Here is a 17,189-nt window from a genome sequence, read left to right on the forward strand (position 1 = left end):
ATTCACTCCCCCGCACAAGGCTTGGAGGCTATCCAATACATCTTGGGATTCGATAGTTTGCTGCGTCCGACGAATATAAATTCGAGATACCATCGCGATACCGCGGGCCGTGGCCCAAACAACAAGTGTGAATTATTGCTCGAGGTGGTGAATTCTGGTCGGAAGGGAAACGAATAGTGCACAGTAACGCGCGCGCACTTTCTACGATTTTTGATTTAGTTGCACACGCGGGCTTTATAAATATAAATTACTATTTACGCTTTACCTAATTCGAGTCGAGACGGGAACTGCAATAGCTCGCGTTGGCCTTTGATTAAATATTCATCCTGAAATCGAGCGGTCTTATTTATTAGACGGGTGATACACGCGCGTCGCGCCATTGATGCGTGTTCGCCGCTTCATCATATTATAATATTATTATGTACTCGGTGTGTCTAAGTCGACTGCGACCAAGCCGAAGGGTATAGGGGTACTACGTTCTATGTAATTCATTGTGATTTAATGTGGGAGGATAAAACCGTATGAATATGCAAAGTATAGTTAAAAAAGCAAAAAAAAAAAAATCCATACACGTATAATTATATGGCTATATTATATAAATTGGGAACGTTTAATTTGTCCGGTGTGCAGAGTATTATGATACAAGTCATGTATTACTAAATTATTCGTTCTCGTTTGTATATTTAAAACAAATCCTTGAAATCGTTGAGCGATACAATGATTCGTCAATCGCCGCAGTGATTTTATAACGGAAAAAGAGTCTTCTATTGAATTTTAAAATTATATTGTAATTTGATTTAAGATTCAGTTATAGATTAACTATAGTAATTTCAAAATAGATGATAAATCAAGCTAAAGATTTGAATTTTTAAAATGCAAATCGTTAAAAAAAAATAATACCCTAAAAAGAGTAGACGAAAAAACAACGACTTGCTCTAGACGAATAGAAGTATAATTATGATGACTTTCTAAGAATATTGTTTAGTTGATATTATTTAAAATAAATCCATTCGGAAAATGTTATAATGGTGATATCTTTAGTGTAGACGTGTTTTAGTACTTAATAATAATGTCGAATTCGTACAACTTTCGAGAGATATGTTTTCGTTTGGGATATTGTTTTTAGAAATATTTTTAGAAAAAAAGTTTGAATTGCCATTCGAAAGCACGACCAACACGAATTATTACATCGATGGTTCAGAAAAACGTCTTTTTGGAGATAATTGCTGGTGATATCTGGTGTTAAAGTCGACGTGGGTAAGTAGTTTTCGAGTTTCAAATGGGAATCGGGTTCCGAGGACAAATGCATCCCTCCGGGAAAAGTTTATGGCCCGTCGTTAAGTCAACATGAACTAAAACACACACACACGCGTTGATACCTACATAGGTATACGCATTAATGTACCTACACGTGCGCAAACTGATAATAGCTGGTCGTAAAGTGACATAATACATCGTTTTATTGCGACTCTTATATTACACGCGCGGTAACCATAGCTAACGCACTGTTATAATAATATCATATAGGAGGTACCTGCCTGCGCCGTTCGTAGGCTGGAGCGATATATAATTACACTTTTATCGATCGGTGGGCACACAGCATTTGTACAGGGCAGTGATTGTGTGAGTCGAGTATATCAATATAATAATATAACTAGGGCCCGGAAGTTTATGCACTAAAAACTACCGAAATATGCATGCACTTATGCGCTTAAAAATCGTGATATATGCGCTTAAATATGCCCTTATTTTTTTAAATTTATAAATAGAAGGAAAAAAACATAATTATACTACTACGATTTTTATTCAAATTTCTTTGACAGGTAATTAAAAATATTATTAATTAATATACATTTTTAAATACTTAAATTAGATTCTAAATCTGTTTCTGACATAATTTTTTTAACTTTTCCAATGGCTAGCGCATCATCAGCATCTAATAAATGTACGACTTTTTTAATTGCTTTAAAATTCTCACAATAGTACATTGCGGCTTTTAACCAGGTTCCCCAACGCGTAATGATAGGAGAAGGAGGCAATGGTGTTTCTGGGGCTTCTCTTCGGAACAATTCAACACGAGATGGCGCCTTTAAGAACACTTTTTTCATATTCAAAATAAGTTCGTCAACTTTTGGAAATTCTGCACGAATTTTCTCGCATACACGATGTAAACCATGGGCGAGGCAGGTTATATGTACCATTTTAGAATAGAATGCTTGAATAGATTTTGCAGCTTTCACCATGTATGGTGCTGCATCGGTCACAAATAAAATAACATCGTCATGGTTAATTCCATTTGGCCACAAAGAAAAAAGGGCTCTATCAAATAATTTACTTATTGTCGTGTGGTTGGCTTTTTCTAATACTTCCGAAGCAATTAAAAAAATTTTACCTGGTCCGTCGGTTAGTAAGGTTCCAATTATCACATTCGCCACATAACGTCCTTCTGTATCTGTTGTCTCATCTATAGACACCCAGATTTTTTTATTAAGTATTTGATTTCTTATTTCATTCATCGTATCTTCGTAGCAATCATTGACATATGTTTTTCTCAGTGTAGATACAGATGGTATATCTTTATTTATGTACTTTTCAAGGAATAAACGTAGATGAGGATTTCCTAATTTTTCTAATGGAATATTTGATTTTAAGAATGCTTCACATAAATCCTTAAAAAAGTCAGATTTTCGTGTTGGAGTAGTAATTAGCTGTTGTGTGGCATTTTTATTTTGACGATTAGAGGCTCTTATATGTTTCTCAGTACTTAAGTGCTGAGTGACACTGAAACGTTTTTCGCACTTTACCTTGACTTCGCATATCTTACAAAATAATACACTCCCGTCGAACGCGAAAATATGTTCACCGAATTCAGTAACGTAATTTTTACCTCTAACGGTAACTGATGTTTTTACTTTCGGCATTTTAATACAAGTTAATCTAAAAAGGCGGACACTCGATATTCACTCACGGAACTACGGAAGACGTCAAACAATACCAACGAGAAATAACGAACTGACTGCATTCTATAATCGTGTTATTGTAATAATCCCAATAACAGAAAATATCAGCACTTTTCTAAAAATAAATATATTTAATTGAAAATATATTGTGGAATACCCGTTATCGGGCCGCCGCCGTGCGCCGCGCTGCCAATACAACTATAAATAATTTGGTATTGTTTTATTTTTTTATCAATAGGACATTCAGAAGTAATTTATTTTGTGAATTACATAACATTTGACTCTAATATGCAGTTAATATCAAAAAAGTTGTAAAATATGCGAATAAATAAAAAAACCTCAAAATATGCAATTATATGCAAAATAAAATTTTGTATTTGGATTTGTTTAAGTATAATTCAAATTTGTAGCTGATCTAGCAATTTTTTAGTCCATTCAGTAAAAACATGCAAATGCATGAACTTCCGGGCCCTAAATATAACACTATACGCTAGTATAATATATGATAATATTATATAGTGTTAGATTACTAAATTAGGATTCCGTTAAATTTCGGATAGTTAAGTTTTATGAAATTGATACATAATCCTACTATTATCGGTTAGCATCGATGAATCTATACGATTCAGACATAGCAGCCATGTACTCTTATGTATCTCGGTAATCGAGTATGGTTTTTATTACCGGAGCAACATTTTAAGCATGGCGATTGAGCACATTATTCAAATTTTTCAATGTTAATAGTTTTTATCGAATCGGCTGAGTAAGTAGTATTGATCTAGTTTTATTCTTACTCCGAAAATTTTATGAATGAAAAATAAACGACGTTTTAATTACATTTAAAAAGTGTACATTTTAAGAGTTTGATATAAAAAAAAAATACTGCTGAATAATTCGTATATTTATATGATATAATATACGGGTACCTATTGTAAAATATGATTCATAACGATAAACGTTTTGATAGAATCGAAGCACCATCACTGTAGAGTGCTGCGTGGAAATTCGGTGACAACAACTGCGGCTTACGATCGTCGTGGAGTCTTATGCGACGGATTGTGCCCATCACGGTTGACGAATTGTTTCGAATTTTTCGTCGGAAGAGAAATACCGAGAACGCGACATCATATTTCATTTTCATACCGGCAAAAGCGTATCACGAAAAACGAGCGCATATCATAGTCGTCAACTATATTATAATACTCGGTACCTTTCGTTTTGTCTACAACCGTCTCCTCATCTCACCAACCGACCCCTTCGTCACCTCGTACCTCTGCGCGTACATATCTCTCACTCTCGGTTCTCCGCTTCTCGCCCTCGCGGACCGTTCGAGCTCGCTGCAAATGAAAAGCGAACGAAAACGGACAAGCTCTCCTCCCCCCTCATGCTTTTGACACGTCCGTACAGAGAATACGGTGCTCGTTGTAAATCCGTTTTTGCGGAGTTCGTAATTTATTTTTAACGAGCTTTTTTTTTATACGTTTTTTTCCTGCCCTTTCTTTTCTATATACAAGTCCCCGTTTGCGGCTCGAGTGTTATTTTCCTCCCCACATACCCCTCTTTCAAATATTTCTCCACACACACACACACACACACACACACACACACACCACACACACACACACACACACCACACACACACACACACATTTACAATATGTATTATAGATCTGATAGATATAGGTATTTGTAACCGTACGTTTTAAAAACGGCGTTGAGATCTCGATTATATTGTGTAAAAAAAAATTCTTGATTCATCAGCTTTCGTTTGCAGCATTTTAGCGAGTAATGAGTATTATATTAATTATACCTACATTTATATAGTATAATGGCGTGAAATTGATAGATATTATAATATTCGAATACATGCATAATATCTACATATCTTTATATAGGTTATATATATATTTCACCAAGTATGCTGATCCCCTTTTTTCTTTAGTAACAAATTTATTCAAATTCTAGAATTTTTAAATGTGCTTAAAGACAATAATTTATAGTCTTAAATTGATCTTACTACTTGTGGAGTGTTCTACGGTGAAATAATTTTCTGTTTTTCAAATGAGAACTTTTCTTTTTTATTGATTATTGTTTAGTAGATCATTTTTTTTTAACGATTTCGATGTATCAAAGTCAACATTTTAACGAGTTAGTTTTTTATTAAAACTTATTAAATAGGCACCTAAAGATAAAAGTCCTAAAAAATTCTTATTTGAAAAACTCAATATTATCCATATGAAAAATTCTTGACGTTAATGTTGTGTTGAAAGATGAATTGACGAGTGATTATCCCCACCATGGGGATATTTTTTAGTGTTGGTAAAAATTAGTGATAAGGAAATCAATCCTTTTTTATATGAACTTTATAAGAAAATAACTTGTGATAACTGGATGGTTTGTTTTAATTAAATATACATAAAGGTCGTAAATGTTAATGTTTAATGTAAATGTTTAAAAAATGTTAATTTATTGTATATATATGATAAATCTGTCAGCAGTGAAATGACTGTGAAATGTTTTTGTGTTGGTATGAAGTCCCTCGATATTTTGGGATGAATTACAATTTTTAAATCGCATTTGAGCTTCAGATACGTGCCACTTTCTCGACAGCTCCGTCAACTGAACTCTGTGTATGTTTATATATTTTGTAATATATTAATCATAATGTTTGAAGAAAATGTATGACTTAAGGCTTAAAATCAGAATGTTTATTTAATATCTTAATCATACATAATATCATACAATATAATATTGTTAAGTGATTTTCTATTTAAAAATTGTCCTAAGCTGTGCGTTTTTCTTATCTTTGATCAAATTATCCTTTTTGTTCAAGTTTTGAAACTGTTCTTATGGGAATTTTTCAGGTATAAAAACAAATGTTTCTATATACTGTAAAAATAATTAATTGCTTAGTATAGTTGTTAATCCGAATTTCTCTTTTTCATGGTAAAATTTACGACCGCTTAGTTTGATAACAAATGAGGAAAAATTTTTTGTTTATATATATTTTGTTTTCGCGGTACGGTCATTTTATGTTATTGTTTAATATTCCACAATCATATTATTTTCACCGTTTTACACATTATATTTTACTTTATTCATTTATATATTATAAAACACGTATTCACCAATAATATAATATGATTTCCTTTCGCATAAATTCGAAATCTTCCACCGAAAGATTATATAAACGTAGTAACAAAAGAACATTAATTCAATGGACCTTAATCCCGGTCTGATTTATTCGGTATCGCAATGTATTAAAAGGTGCATTTGAATTTATATTATACGCATATATATCGTGTTAAAGTGTAACCATAATGTAATGTGTAATTTAAATATTCCCAGTGGTGTAGTGTGGCGGATCAATATATTTTAATATTTATACATATAATATCAACGATAATCATTTCGATGGATGACAAAAAATATAACTCTCCTTACGATTATAGGTGTAGTATTAATAATTGTTTATAATACTTTATATTATATTAAATTTATCGAAAAAATACGTATTGAGCCAATCATGTTGATAAGGCGTCGCATTTTATTGCGGAAATACTTCACTATTATATTACTATGTTTAAGCTTTTTGCAAGTACGGTAAACATTTTGTCTTTTGTTGTGCTTAGAATAAAAAATACTTAAATATTTTTATACTTGAGCATTTTATATGTTTTAGGGTTGAGAGCTGTGTGATGAAAATTCAATCATCTTATAACTCGAGGGATGCATAGAGCATAGTTCCCGAAAATATATTATATAATATATAGTATAATCTTTTAAAACGGATATAATTACCTATACTCTATAATATAAAAAAGTTGACTGTAATTTTTATCTTTTTTTACTTTATAAAATAATTTACGTATTATTATATTTTTTAAAGTTATATTCTTACCTTCCAAACCGAAAAAAGCCTCTTCATCAATACTAGATATTTGATTCCCGTCTAACTCCAACGAGTTTAGCAGAGGCAAATGTCGAAATACTTTGGCAGGAATGTGTTTGATATAATTGTGTGCTAGGATCAGCATATCCAATGTTTGTAAACCTTAAATAATAAAATATGTAGAATTAATTTATACTAATATAACGATAGCTTATTTTTTTCAAACAACATTTGTTAGATATAATAATCACAGTTACGAATTTGAGTGAAAAGTATACTCGGTGGACCTGAAAAGAGTAAAAACAGCCAACGCCATTACAGTTGTAACATTTATTTATGATAATTATTTATTAAAAATCCCAAGTTCTAATTTTTAATAATGAACATTATTATTACTATTATAATTTATAATTTATCGAAAAACATTTTTATTTTAGACTTGAGATATTATATTACATTTTAATTATTATTTGTCGTTTTTTTTTTAAATTTATAATGTGTACATATTTTTTTAAATTATACTATCTCTGAACCATTTTAATAATATTTTAGGGTAAAGTTAAAAACGAGTCGTGGATAAAAATAAAAATGCAATACTTATTAAACAAAATATAGTATACGTACTTTAAAAAAATTAACAAAAGTCCTTTATATCAGTATAAATTTAATACCTCTTGAGTCTTGAAAAAAATAGCATTGAAATTATTTTTAATGAAAAAATGAAACTTAAAAGAGACGGATTTCCTACGACGAATGCTTTAAAATTAAACAAATGTAGTTTAATATGTGTCGTATGTATTATGAAATAAATTATTTTCTTAGCTATTAATATTTAATCTATTTAACATTTTCATCTACTTGATAACTCAATAAAGGCCGTGTTTCGCTTAAAAGTTAACAGTAAATTATAATAATTAATGAGGAATTTGTGGATACTAAAATTATTTCATATTAAATTATGAACAAAAGTAATTATGTATTATATAATATTTTGTACTCAACTGTTATTAATAATTTCGGAGTCAAAAATACTGAATTTTTAACAGTAATAATAATTACCTATGAAATCGCCTTCGCTGATCGACGTAATCTTATTTTCTTGAATTTCTAATTTCTTTAAGTTGTCCATTGTTTGTAGAGCTCCAGTCGGTACTCGGCTCAATTCGTTACCACCAATGTTCAATCGTTTCAGTTTTCTATGGACCGATTGAAATTATATAACTCAATGAAATACTATGAATAAAAAACTTTTATGAAATTACTTTTCTGTGCCGGCGAAAGCATTAGCCTCGATGTTGGTAAGCCTATTTTCGTACAATGTCAATATCTCCAGCGTGCTCATTCCCTCAAAAGCATTTGCGTGGATAGCGCTGATTTTGTTGTGGTTCAAATTAAATATCAGCAATCGATCTAGGCTTTTCAACGCTGGAGTCGGTACGCTGCTTAACGAATTCTGAGACAAATCTAATTGGGTGAGCGCTTTTCCTATAAAAATACAAATAAACGTAGAAATATAAATATATGTATGTATATTAGTAAGGTTAACACGAGAAAAAAATATTAGAAATTATCGTGATACTAAACTTAAAACTTAATACACAGTTACAAATATGATTATTTAAAAAACAAACTGGAAAACTACCATACAGCTATATTGAAATAATAATAAATAGGTACCATTTTATAATTAAACGTTAATTTTATTAGTTAATGGTATTTATTATAACGTTTGTTTTTAAACATATAACTTAATAATATTGTAATTTATTTATATTAACAGCAAACAACAACTCGTTGATAAAAATATTTCTTGTTACTTTTTTTTTAATGTTGGTTTTTATAGTATTTGTTTATATATTTACTTTCAAGGAATGATCTTGATCTGTAGACTGTAATGTCAAGTCTGTAAGTCCAGCAAATCAAGACAAAAGATGATTAACGAGTATTGTTGTTTTTAAATGTATAAAATATAAACCTTTGAGGAAGTGACAATTTAATAATAAAAATATATATCTCCGTTGGGAATATGCTTTGTAGATAAATTTAAATTACAGAAAAGTTATTTTAAAAATGTATCTATATATGGAAGTATAATGTATGTTTATTATAAATTGTATAAAATGTTAAAATAAATTATCTTAATTAATAGTTAATATTTCTATTAGTGTCACAATATTCAAAATGAAAAAGATAGACAAGTGGATATCGCTATGTTATACATTAGGTGTCGAGTGGATCACTATATTGTGGGTGTATTAAATTTAAATTCAAGAATAAAATATTATTGTATGCGAAAAACGATTTTGAGTGGAAACCTAAACTGTTAGCCTATAGTATCATTAAGTATAAATTTAATACTTCATGGTATGACTTTTGATTTTTTTTATAATTATTAAAGCCATTTTTTGGAGAGAAATTTAATTTTATCTTTCTATAAATACTGTAAACCAGTAAAAACAGATTCATAAAATAAATAGATATTATAATAAATAAAATAAAAAATATCAAAAATAAATTAAAAATGTCATTGCCTAGAGTAAAATTTATAATAATATAATATTATATTTAAAAATTTTAAGTTTTCACGAATAGTGCTTTTATCATTATTTTAAGTACTTCTCTAAAGTTATTCGTTTTTAATTTACAGCAAAATAACAAAAATCATTTGGAAAAATAATTATTATATGAGTGAATTGTTGTAAAAATTTGAACTTCAAATACTCATAAAATATCAATTTGGCTTTGCGGGTCAATTTTTTTTTTTACAAAGGTTGAAAAACATATGAAATTTTATATTAACATTTTTAACTTAAGCATTGATTAAATATACTAATATATTTAATTTTATAATAATATATTAAATTAATATATTACTATTAAAAAAAAAAAAAATATATATATATATATAATATTTTATACATATTATAATATATTTAATCAATGATTTAAGGTATAAAAACAAAAAGATTATGAACTTTTTTTTTGATATTTTCACGAATTTTATCAAAATTAAAAATTTAAATGCTTATGAAAAATGCGGTGACCATAAATTGTTGGTGTTTTAATTGTAAATGATCCTTGTATTTTGTAAGTTTCAAGCAATTTTAATCATTCAGTATTTTTTTTTATTAAAATTTTTAACTAAGATTTTAATTGTCTATAAAAGTTCAAAAAAATTAAAAATATTATACATAGAAAATAATAACATAAACACCTAGTAAAAATTTCAAGTTTCTGTGAATATTCGTTATTGAATTTTAACAAAATAAATTAATCTATATGTTGAAATCTGGTTTAGCATAAAAATTTTCGTTTTTCCTTAATTGTTTGTTTGTTTATTCCGATTATAAGAAAAAATACTGGGAATTTACAACCAAAACCACCATCAAAGTTGAATATCGAAGCATTTTATGGACAAATTATCATGAACTCATACATAATAAATTACACACATAATTTAAAAGCAATATATTCGTCACACCGCTCAGAATATAAAATTCCATATTTTATATTTATTTTAAAATTATACGAAAAAAAATCATCAGTGGAAAAAAGTCAAAGTAATAATTTTTTGTATTTTAATATATTTTATAGGTAGATGCAATAAACATGTTTTGAGATATTGTCAATCAATTCTAATTTGTTACTTTTGAAAGTATTATTATTGGTGAGCACATTTATGGACGATGGCTAAAATAAGAAAAAGAGTTATTTAAAGTTTTTGATATGTTGAATATGTGAGGTTATTTGAAAACGGAAATGATGATGTATTATAATCGATAAATGTTTTCGACATTTTAGCAGTGTTTTGTATTTGATAGGTGTTCAACTTTCCGAAACTATTTCCGAAACAGTTCTACAGAATGTAAAATCAACTGTACAAGACCCATACGAATTTTATCATATCATAATAATAATATCGTTGGTATATGCAATTTAATGAAATATATTACATAGGTTCGTTTATTATGCATATCGAAATTTGCATGTTAATAATTAATTCGTCTCACAATAATAATATCGTACTATATTATTGTATTATGTTATGTGTGTTTTACGTTTGAGTGTTGATGATGACTCGTGCTTGACATTGCGTATTGATTATAACATCTCCACGTGGTTCGCGGAGTAAGCTTTTCAAGTGCTGGGTAGGTTATAAGTTATAAAAACTAACAAAAAAAAAAAAAAAAAAACCGTGTGAATGTTGTAAGTCGTCTGGCGTATAATTTAAAGTACGCATTCAATAAAATATAATATAATACTTTGTCAGAAAAACCGGAAGTATATTCATGCATTGCTATATCATACACGCCAACTGTATATTATTTATGCGTTTGGCTTCTGTTGAGCTGTTGAGATGAATACTTGATATTAAAAATTGTGAAATTTTATAATGTATCTACAAAAAATAAAACTAAACATGTATACAGAGAGGATCTACGTATGACAATGAAACGACGACAGAGATAATGCGATAGAGGTTTGGATCAATTTGTTCGATGGAAACATTGAAGGAGATTTCTAATAATATTTAAAAAGGTATTGGCACGTTGAGGTGATACATTTTAGAGCAGTTGAAAATAAAATTGCTAGTACCTATCAGAAATTCAGATATCACATGGTTGTTGCGGAATGTGTAGAGGGGAGTACCCGTACTGTATAATGATATATTATTATTTTACTTGTATTTATAGTGCTAATATATGTTACAGTGAAATTATTGTAATCTAACCCCGCAATTTATATATTCTAACCACCGTTCATTCCACCGCCGTTTTTGACGACCTATTGGTGATATAAAATATAATCAATTCGAGCTTACCGATAGAGCTCAGCGACGACTCTTCGACTACGGCCAATGTGCTGTTGTGTATGGTAAGGTGCCGGATGTCCATGCCCAGGAAGACGAAACCCTGCAACTTGGGCAGGTTGTTGTGCCGGAGCTTCAGGTAGAATATGACCAGTGACGGTTTTCCTTTGAGCACGGCCATCGTTTTGGATATGTGCTGCAAGTCGGTGAACTCGCACAGTATGTCCAGACCACCGTTCTTCTTCACTGTGCACACACACGGTGCAATCTCGCCGTGCGTGGGACATTGCTGAATGACCGGGCCGCTGGCGGACCATGCCGGGTCCACGGATACGGCCAACAGCAGGCCGCAGAACACCAATACCGACGTGGGCACCATCGCTAGCCGGTGGTCGCCATACCTGTAACCGGAAATCGGGTAAAGTCACTGTGGTTTATAAAAGTTTATGGGTATGATTTATTTATATTTAATTATTATTTAGAATATGTTTAACACCCCAAAAGAGTTCGGCTTACAATAAAGGGTTATACAGTATAAAATTGAAATAAATTTATGATACAATAAATATTTACTACAGATAAATTTATAATATTTAACATGGCTGCGAGATGAGCGAGTCTCGGAAGAGGAAATTGAGTTGGATATAGGCGCCTAACCACCCCTCTAACATAACTAATATGGGAGTATATAAAATGGTTAGTGGTTTTCAACATATTTTTCACGACGACACACTAAATTACATTAAAATAAATCGTGAAACACTTATACCAATTATTGATGGATTTTTGAAAAATAACGATTGTTTACCGTATTACCGTTTTATTGAAAACTATATTATTTACTAATTAGCCATGTAATATTTACAGAGTGATTCACCATCCTCACGTCATTCTCTCTTTTATCAATATATTTATTCAAATTGTAACATTCGTAATTTTTAAGTTTACTTATTGAAAATCATATTTTTAAATGGGTACTTAGGTACATTTCAAACCATTTAAGAAGAGTCTTGAGGTGATATAAAAAACTATTTATTTTATGTTAAATGAGAAGCACATTTGTTTTATTGTTAATTGTTAAAAAGATAATCTTTTTATTTATATAGGTAGATCGAAATTTGAATGAGTAGTTTCTAAATTATTAAAAGTTAAGTATTAATAATAATAACCCATTATAATAGGTTTAAAAAGTTTACGAGAATTGGAAAATTAAAGTGATTAGTTTAATAATTAATTAGAATTTTCTAATTTGTAAGAATCGTTAAAATATTTATTATAGTTGTAATAAGTAAACACCTATTAATATAATCATTATCAAAGACATTGATCTGAACAATAATTTTCACCGTATAAATATTGTTAGTACGATTATAATATATTGAGATATTCTTAAATATGCTTAAAATGTCTTAAGCTGGAAATGTATATTACCCTTATTACTACAGAATTGCAATAATTGAATAAATAATAACATCTATGTATTAATTTTAGGAAAATATAATGTAAAATTTTTTTTTTATTTTGGATTTATTATTTGAGACAAACTTATTAGCTAAAAAATGTTATTATAATAGGAATGATTTAGCTACTGGTCTGCGTCTATATGTATGAGTCGTACGTTGTTCATTTTCAATTCGAATAAGAGAAGATTCTATGTTTTTATTTATTTTTAAGAATAAGCCGTTTTCGACTATCACCACGGGATATTCTTAACATAGCATAAAAATAAAAATTTGAGTGTTTTTAAATATTATAATTTAAGTAGATATATTTCAAAACTCAAAATTCATGGTTTGAATATATTTGTTATCAAAATGAAAAAAATGGGGGTAAGAATGGTCATCAGGGAACCACCCTGTATAACTCATAAATAATAGCAAACAATATTTAATTCCAAGTCAGCAGTATGAATACACAACTACGTATAAAATACCTGTAACGACTTCAGACTTGGGACCTACTGTAGGGTTTTTAATCCGTGTTAGTACGTGTCGGAACAGTATTATTGTGTTACAGATAATACGACGTGTGTGTGCCATATTATAACCGACTAAAAGGTACGAGAAAAATGTTTTTTTATTGAACTTAAGAACGCATATAGAGTACACAATGATATGGTAACTGTAGTCGTGACGTGCTAATTGTCTTGAACAAGGAACACTATTAAAATATTCGTTACAACATCTCGAGACGTTTATATCAATATGTCTATTGTTAGTTATGAGTTTTGGTTCGTAATTTGAAACGTATTATAGGTTTTATTTACGTAAAACGTGTCTTAAAAGTTTCTACTAAGTTTCTGTAACTGCAAGACTATCGATATCCATAGAGTTATGTAGCTAAATTGTTTATCAAGTTGGTCGTAACAATAACTACAATGTACTAAACTTTCTTCGCGAGTAGGTAGATAATTATAACAATAATACCTAATAACAACAATAATAATAATAATAATAATAAAAAAAAAAAAAAAAAAATAATAATAATAATAAAAATAATAATAATAATAATAATAATAGTGATAAAAATAACAATGATGATAATTGATAAGTAATAACTAATTTTTGACTCACTCATTTAACACAAGAAGTATAGTAAATGGTTATTAAAGTTATCATGAAAATCAGATTTAAAAGTATAATATTATTGTGTGCTTGATAATCATTGTACTCATATCTACCTAAATTATATGAGCATGGGAATATTACTAAAAAACCTATACAATTTTCTAATTTGCATATAAAACACGCCTTTGATTTTTTTTTTTGTTAGATGACGTTTTGATGTATACCTACCTATTTTATATAGTTTTTTAATGGCTTAAAGGAAATACTCTAAACTTTTGATCGAAACTTTTTGTAATTTATTGTATTTATTACCGTCTGTTTATGACTTGCAAAAAGGTTTACAGACGATTTTAGGGTTCGCTACAAATGCTTTTAAATATTGAGTCGATTTAGAGTTTAATAACTATAATAATATTTACATTTTAAGTTCATAAACAAATCTTTTTGGGCTATATTCTATACACATATTTAGTATATTTTAAGTTCAGGGGAATGTTACAGTGATAAATATTGTATGAAAATATATTATTGTAAATATTATTATCAGGTTTTATTTTAAACACGTTTATAGGTATGTTTTTAACATATTATTATGTAATTTATATTCAAAATAAATCGTGAAAATTGTAGTTTATGAGAAATATTGTTCCTTCTGATATCTATCAAATATATAACAATATAATTCACTTCTCTTAGCAATAGGTCCCGAAAGAGTTGAAAAACGACAATAAATACGGAACTCGTCTACCACGTCATGTGCAACGTAAAATTTAAATATCTTACAATACACGAAGAAGCTTTTAGGGATGTCAAAGAAGATATTTTTTTATTGATTAATTGTACTTTTATAGGTTATATTGTATGATTTAGAAATATATTCTATTTTGTTTGTACAAATACTGCAATTTTGTTTCATGGACTTAATTTAAGAAAATGTGATTTAATGTTTCTAAAAGTATAAATTGTTTAATAATATGAACGATGCGATTTTTTTTTGCTGTGAGCTCTCAAATTCAATTGCATATTATCTTTTATTTTTATTATTTCAAATTGTACAACTGGGTTTTCTGACCTTTGTGTGCTATCCCATTCCTTTGGGGTTTATACTGAATTACACTGTATAGTAACTAGAGTGTTGGAAATTTAAACTTAACACATTATATTCTTGTTGCGTTTTAGCTTGAAAAAAATAAAGTTTTAAAATTGTTTTTTTTTCACAAAATTATTGTGTGCACTGTGTGCAGGTAACTTTTATATAGGTAAATATGTCATGTAAACTTCTTAATCAACTGAATACAATTTTACAAGAAATGTGACTCTTTGACATATAATTAAACTAATTTTTATCATAACTGAAATATATTTAATTATCGTTCATTATAAAAATCATTTGTTTAGATCAAATAATTAATTCAGTAATAATAGTATTTTTGTTTATTTTCATTAAATAATTAACCACATTACTTGTTTTAAAGTCTTAAAAAATAATTCTAGTTTTTGATTTTAATTATCTAATTTAATTAAAAATTAAAATATTTATGACAAAACATGTATGTATATATATATATATATATATATATATATATATATATATATATATATGATGTACCTATCTCGTATGAAAAGTTTTTTAAGTATCGAATGACGAATAAGTTTATAAGAAAAATATATCACAAGAGTTGGATAACTTTAAAAGAAATATATTTCAACTGTCAAATTTTGTTAGTACCATACGATAGATTAACATGTTATGATTAATATTTAACGAGGAATAAAATATATTTGTAAAGTCGATACAAATATAATACATATTATACATTTTATATTTATTGAATAAGACAGATAATAATTTTTACGATTTGTATTAGACATTTATTAGAGTGTTTTACGTTATACCCATTTTTAACAAATTAGGAATCACTAAATAAAACTTTTATTTCAATTTATGTGTTCGTCAGGAGTTTGAATTGTAATTTGCATACTTTGCACGTCTGGCTCACCGTAAACGTTTTGTACGTGCATTGTAAATATATATAGAGCGACGTCTGCCAAACCATTGATTTTCTTACTTTAAACTTGGTAGTAATATCAAAAATTGTAAAAAGTATATGTAATATAATATATAGAACATAGGTACATGGTGGTACCTACATATAAGTTTATGTGCATCAATGGTTATCATATAACCAATCACGATGAGAAAAAAAACCAGGTTAAAATTTAACACCCAAAATCACGTAGCATATTATACAATAAAAGTTTTTGCTGTAAAATATTCGGTTGATTTTTATTAATATGACGTATCATTTATAAAATCAACACGTATTAAATGTCAAAAATAGAAAAAATATACGTATAATATTTACATGATCACAGCGAAACATTAAATTACGTTATTAATATTTAATATAAAAATAACTTTAGGTTATAATGTATTGTTTCAATGAGTATTGATTTAGGCACCGGCTTATTATAATATATCTGTATCACCAGTCACCACAATGTGACATTTTATTCCATTTTTAATCATTTTTTTTGTGCTTAACTGGACTTATTGTAATATTCATAAAGAAAATAGATTAAGTAACTTTTTGATCATAAAGTTTTAGATTTTTCTTTATGCCAATATGATTATCTATCTTAATATCATTATTCATTACAATAATAAATTGTACGTTTTTGAGTGCCTATAAATAATAAATATAAATTCATTAATCAAAAATTTTAAATGTATAATTTATTCAATGTATCATGTATGTATTGATATTTTCGTAGTAATTGTTCGAAATAATCTTTTATCATATAACACTGTGAAATAGGTTTTATAATTTTATTATCGATTATTCCATTTTAACTTTCAATTTACGTCTTAGTAAATAAATGAGCTTAGAGAAGTAGAAATAACAATTTTAGAGATACTGAGCTATATTGTATAAAAATTTCACAGTCGAACTTCGAAT

The 17,189-nt window shown here is 28.3% G+C and overlaps 1 protein-coding gene across 4 annotated transcripts in view; it reads right to left on the reverse strand.

Annotated features, from left to right (window-relative positions):
* The window catches only part of LOC114128526 (leucine-rich repeats and immunoglobulin-like domains protein 2), a 109,783-nt gene that overhangs the window by 14,791 nt on the left and 77,803 nt on the right, over positions 1-17,189 (reverse strand). For all 4 annotated transcript variants that reach the window (XM_050198573.1, XM_050198574.1, XM_050198575.1 and 1 more), the window contains 4 exons: positions 11,675-12,063; positions 8,115-8,337; positions 7,912-8,048; positions 6,862-7,014 (listed from right to left, as the gene is read on the reverse strand). In XM_050198573.1, the coding sequence (XP_050054530.1) occupies positions 6,862-7,014; positions 7,912-8,048; positions 8,115-8,337; positions 11,675-12,041 (880 nt within the window). In that variant the 5' untranslated portion in view covers positions 12,042-12,063. The remainder of the gene's footprint in view (positions 1-6,861; positions 7,015-7,911; positions 8,049-8,114; positions 8,338-11,674; positions 12,064-17,189) is intronic.

This window comes from Aphis gossypii, chromosome 1, assembly GCF_020184175.1.
Source record: "Aphis gossypii isolate Hap1 chromosome 1, ASM2018417v2, whole genome shotgun sequence".
Taxonomy (NCBI): Eukaryota; Metazoa; Arthropoda; class Insecta; order Hemiptera; family Aphididae; genus Aphis; species Aphis gossypii.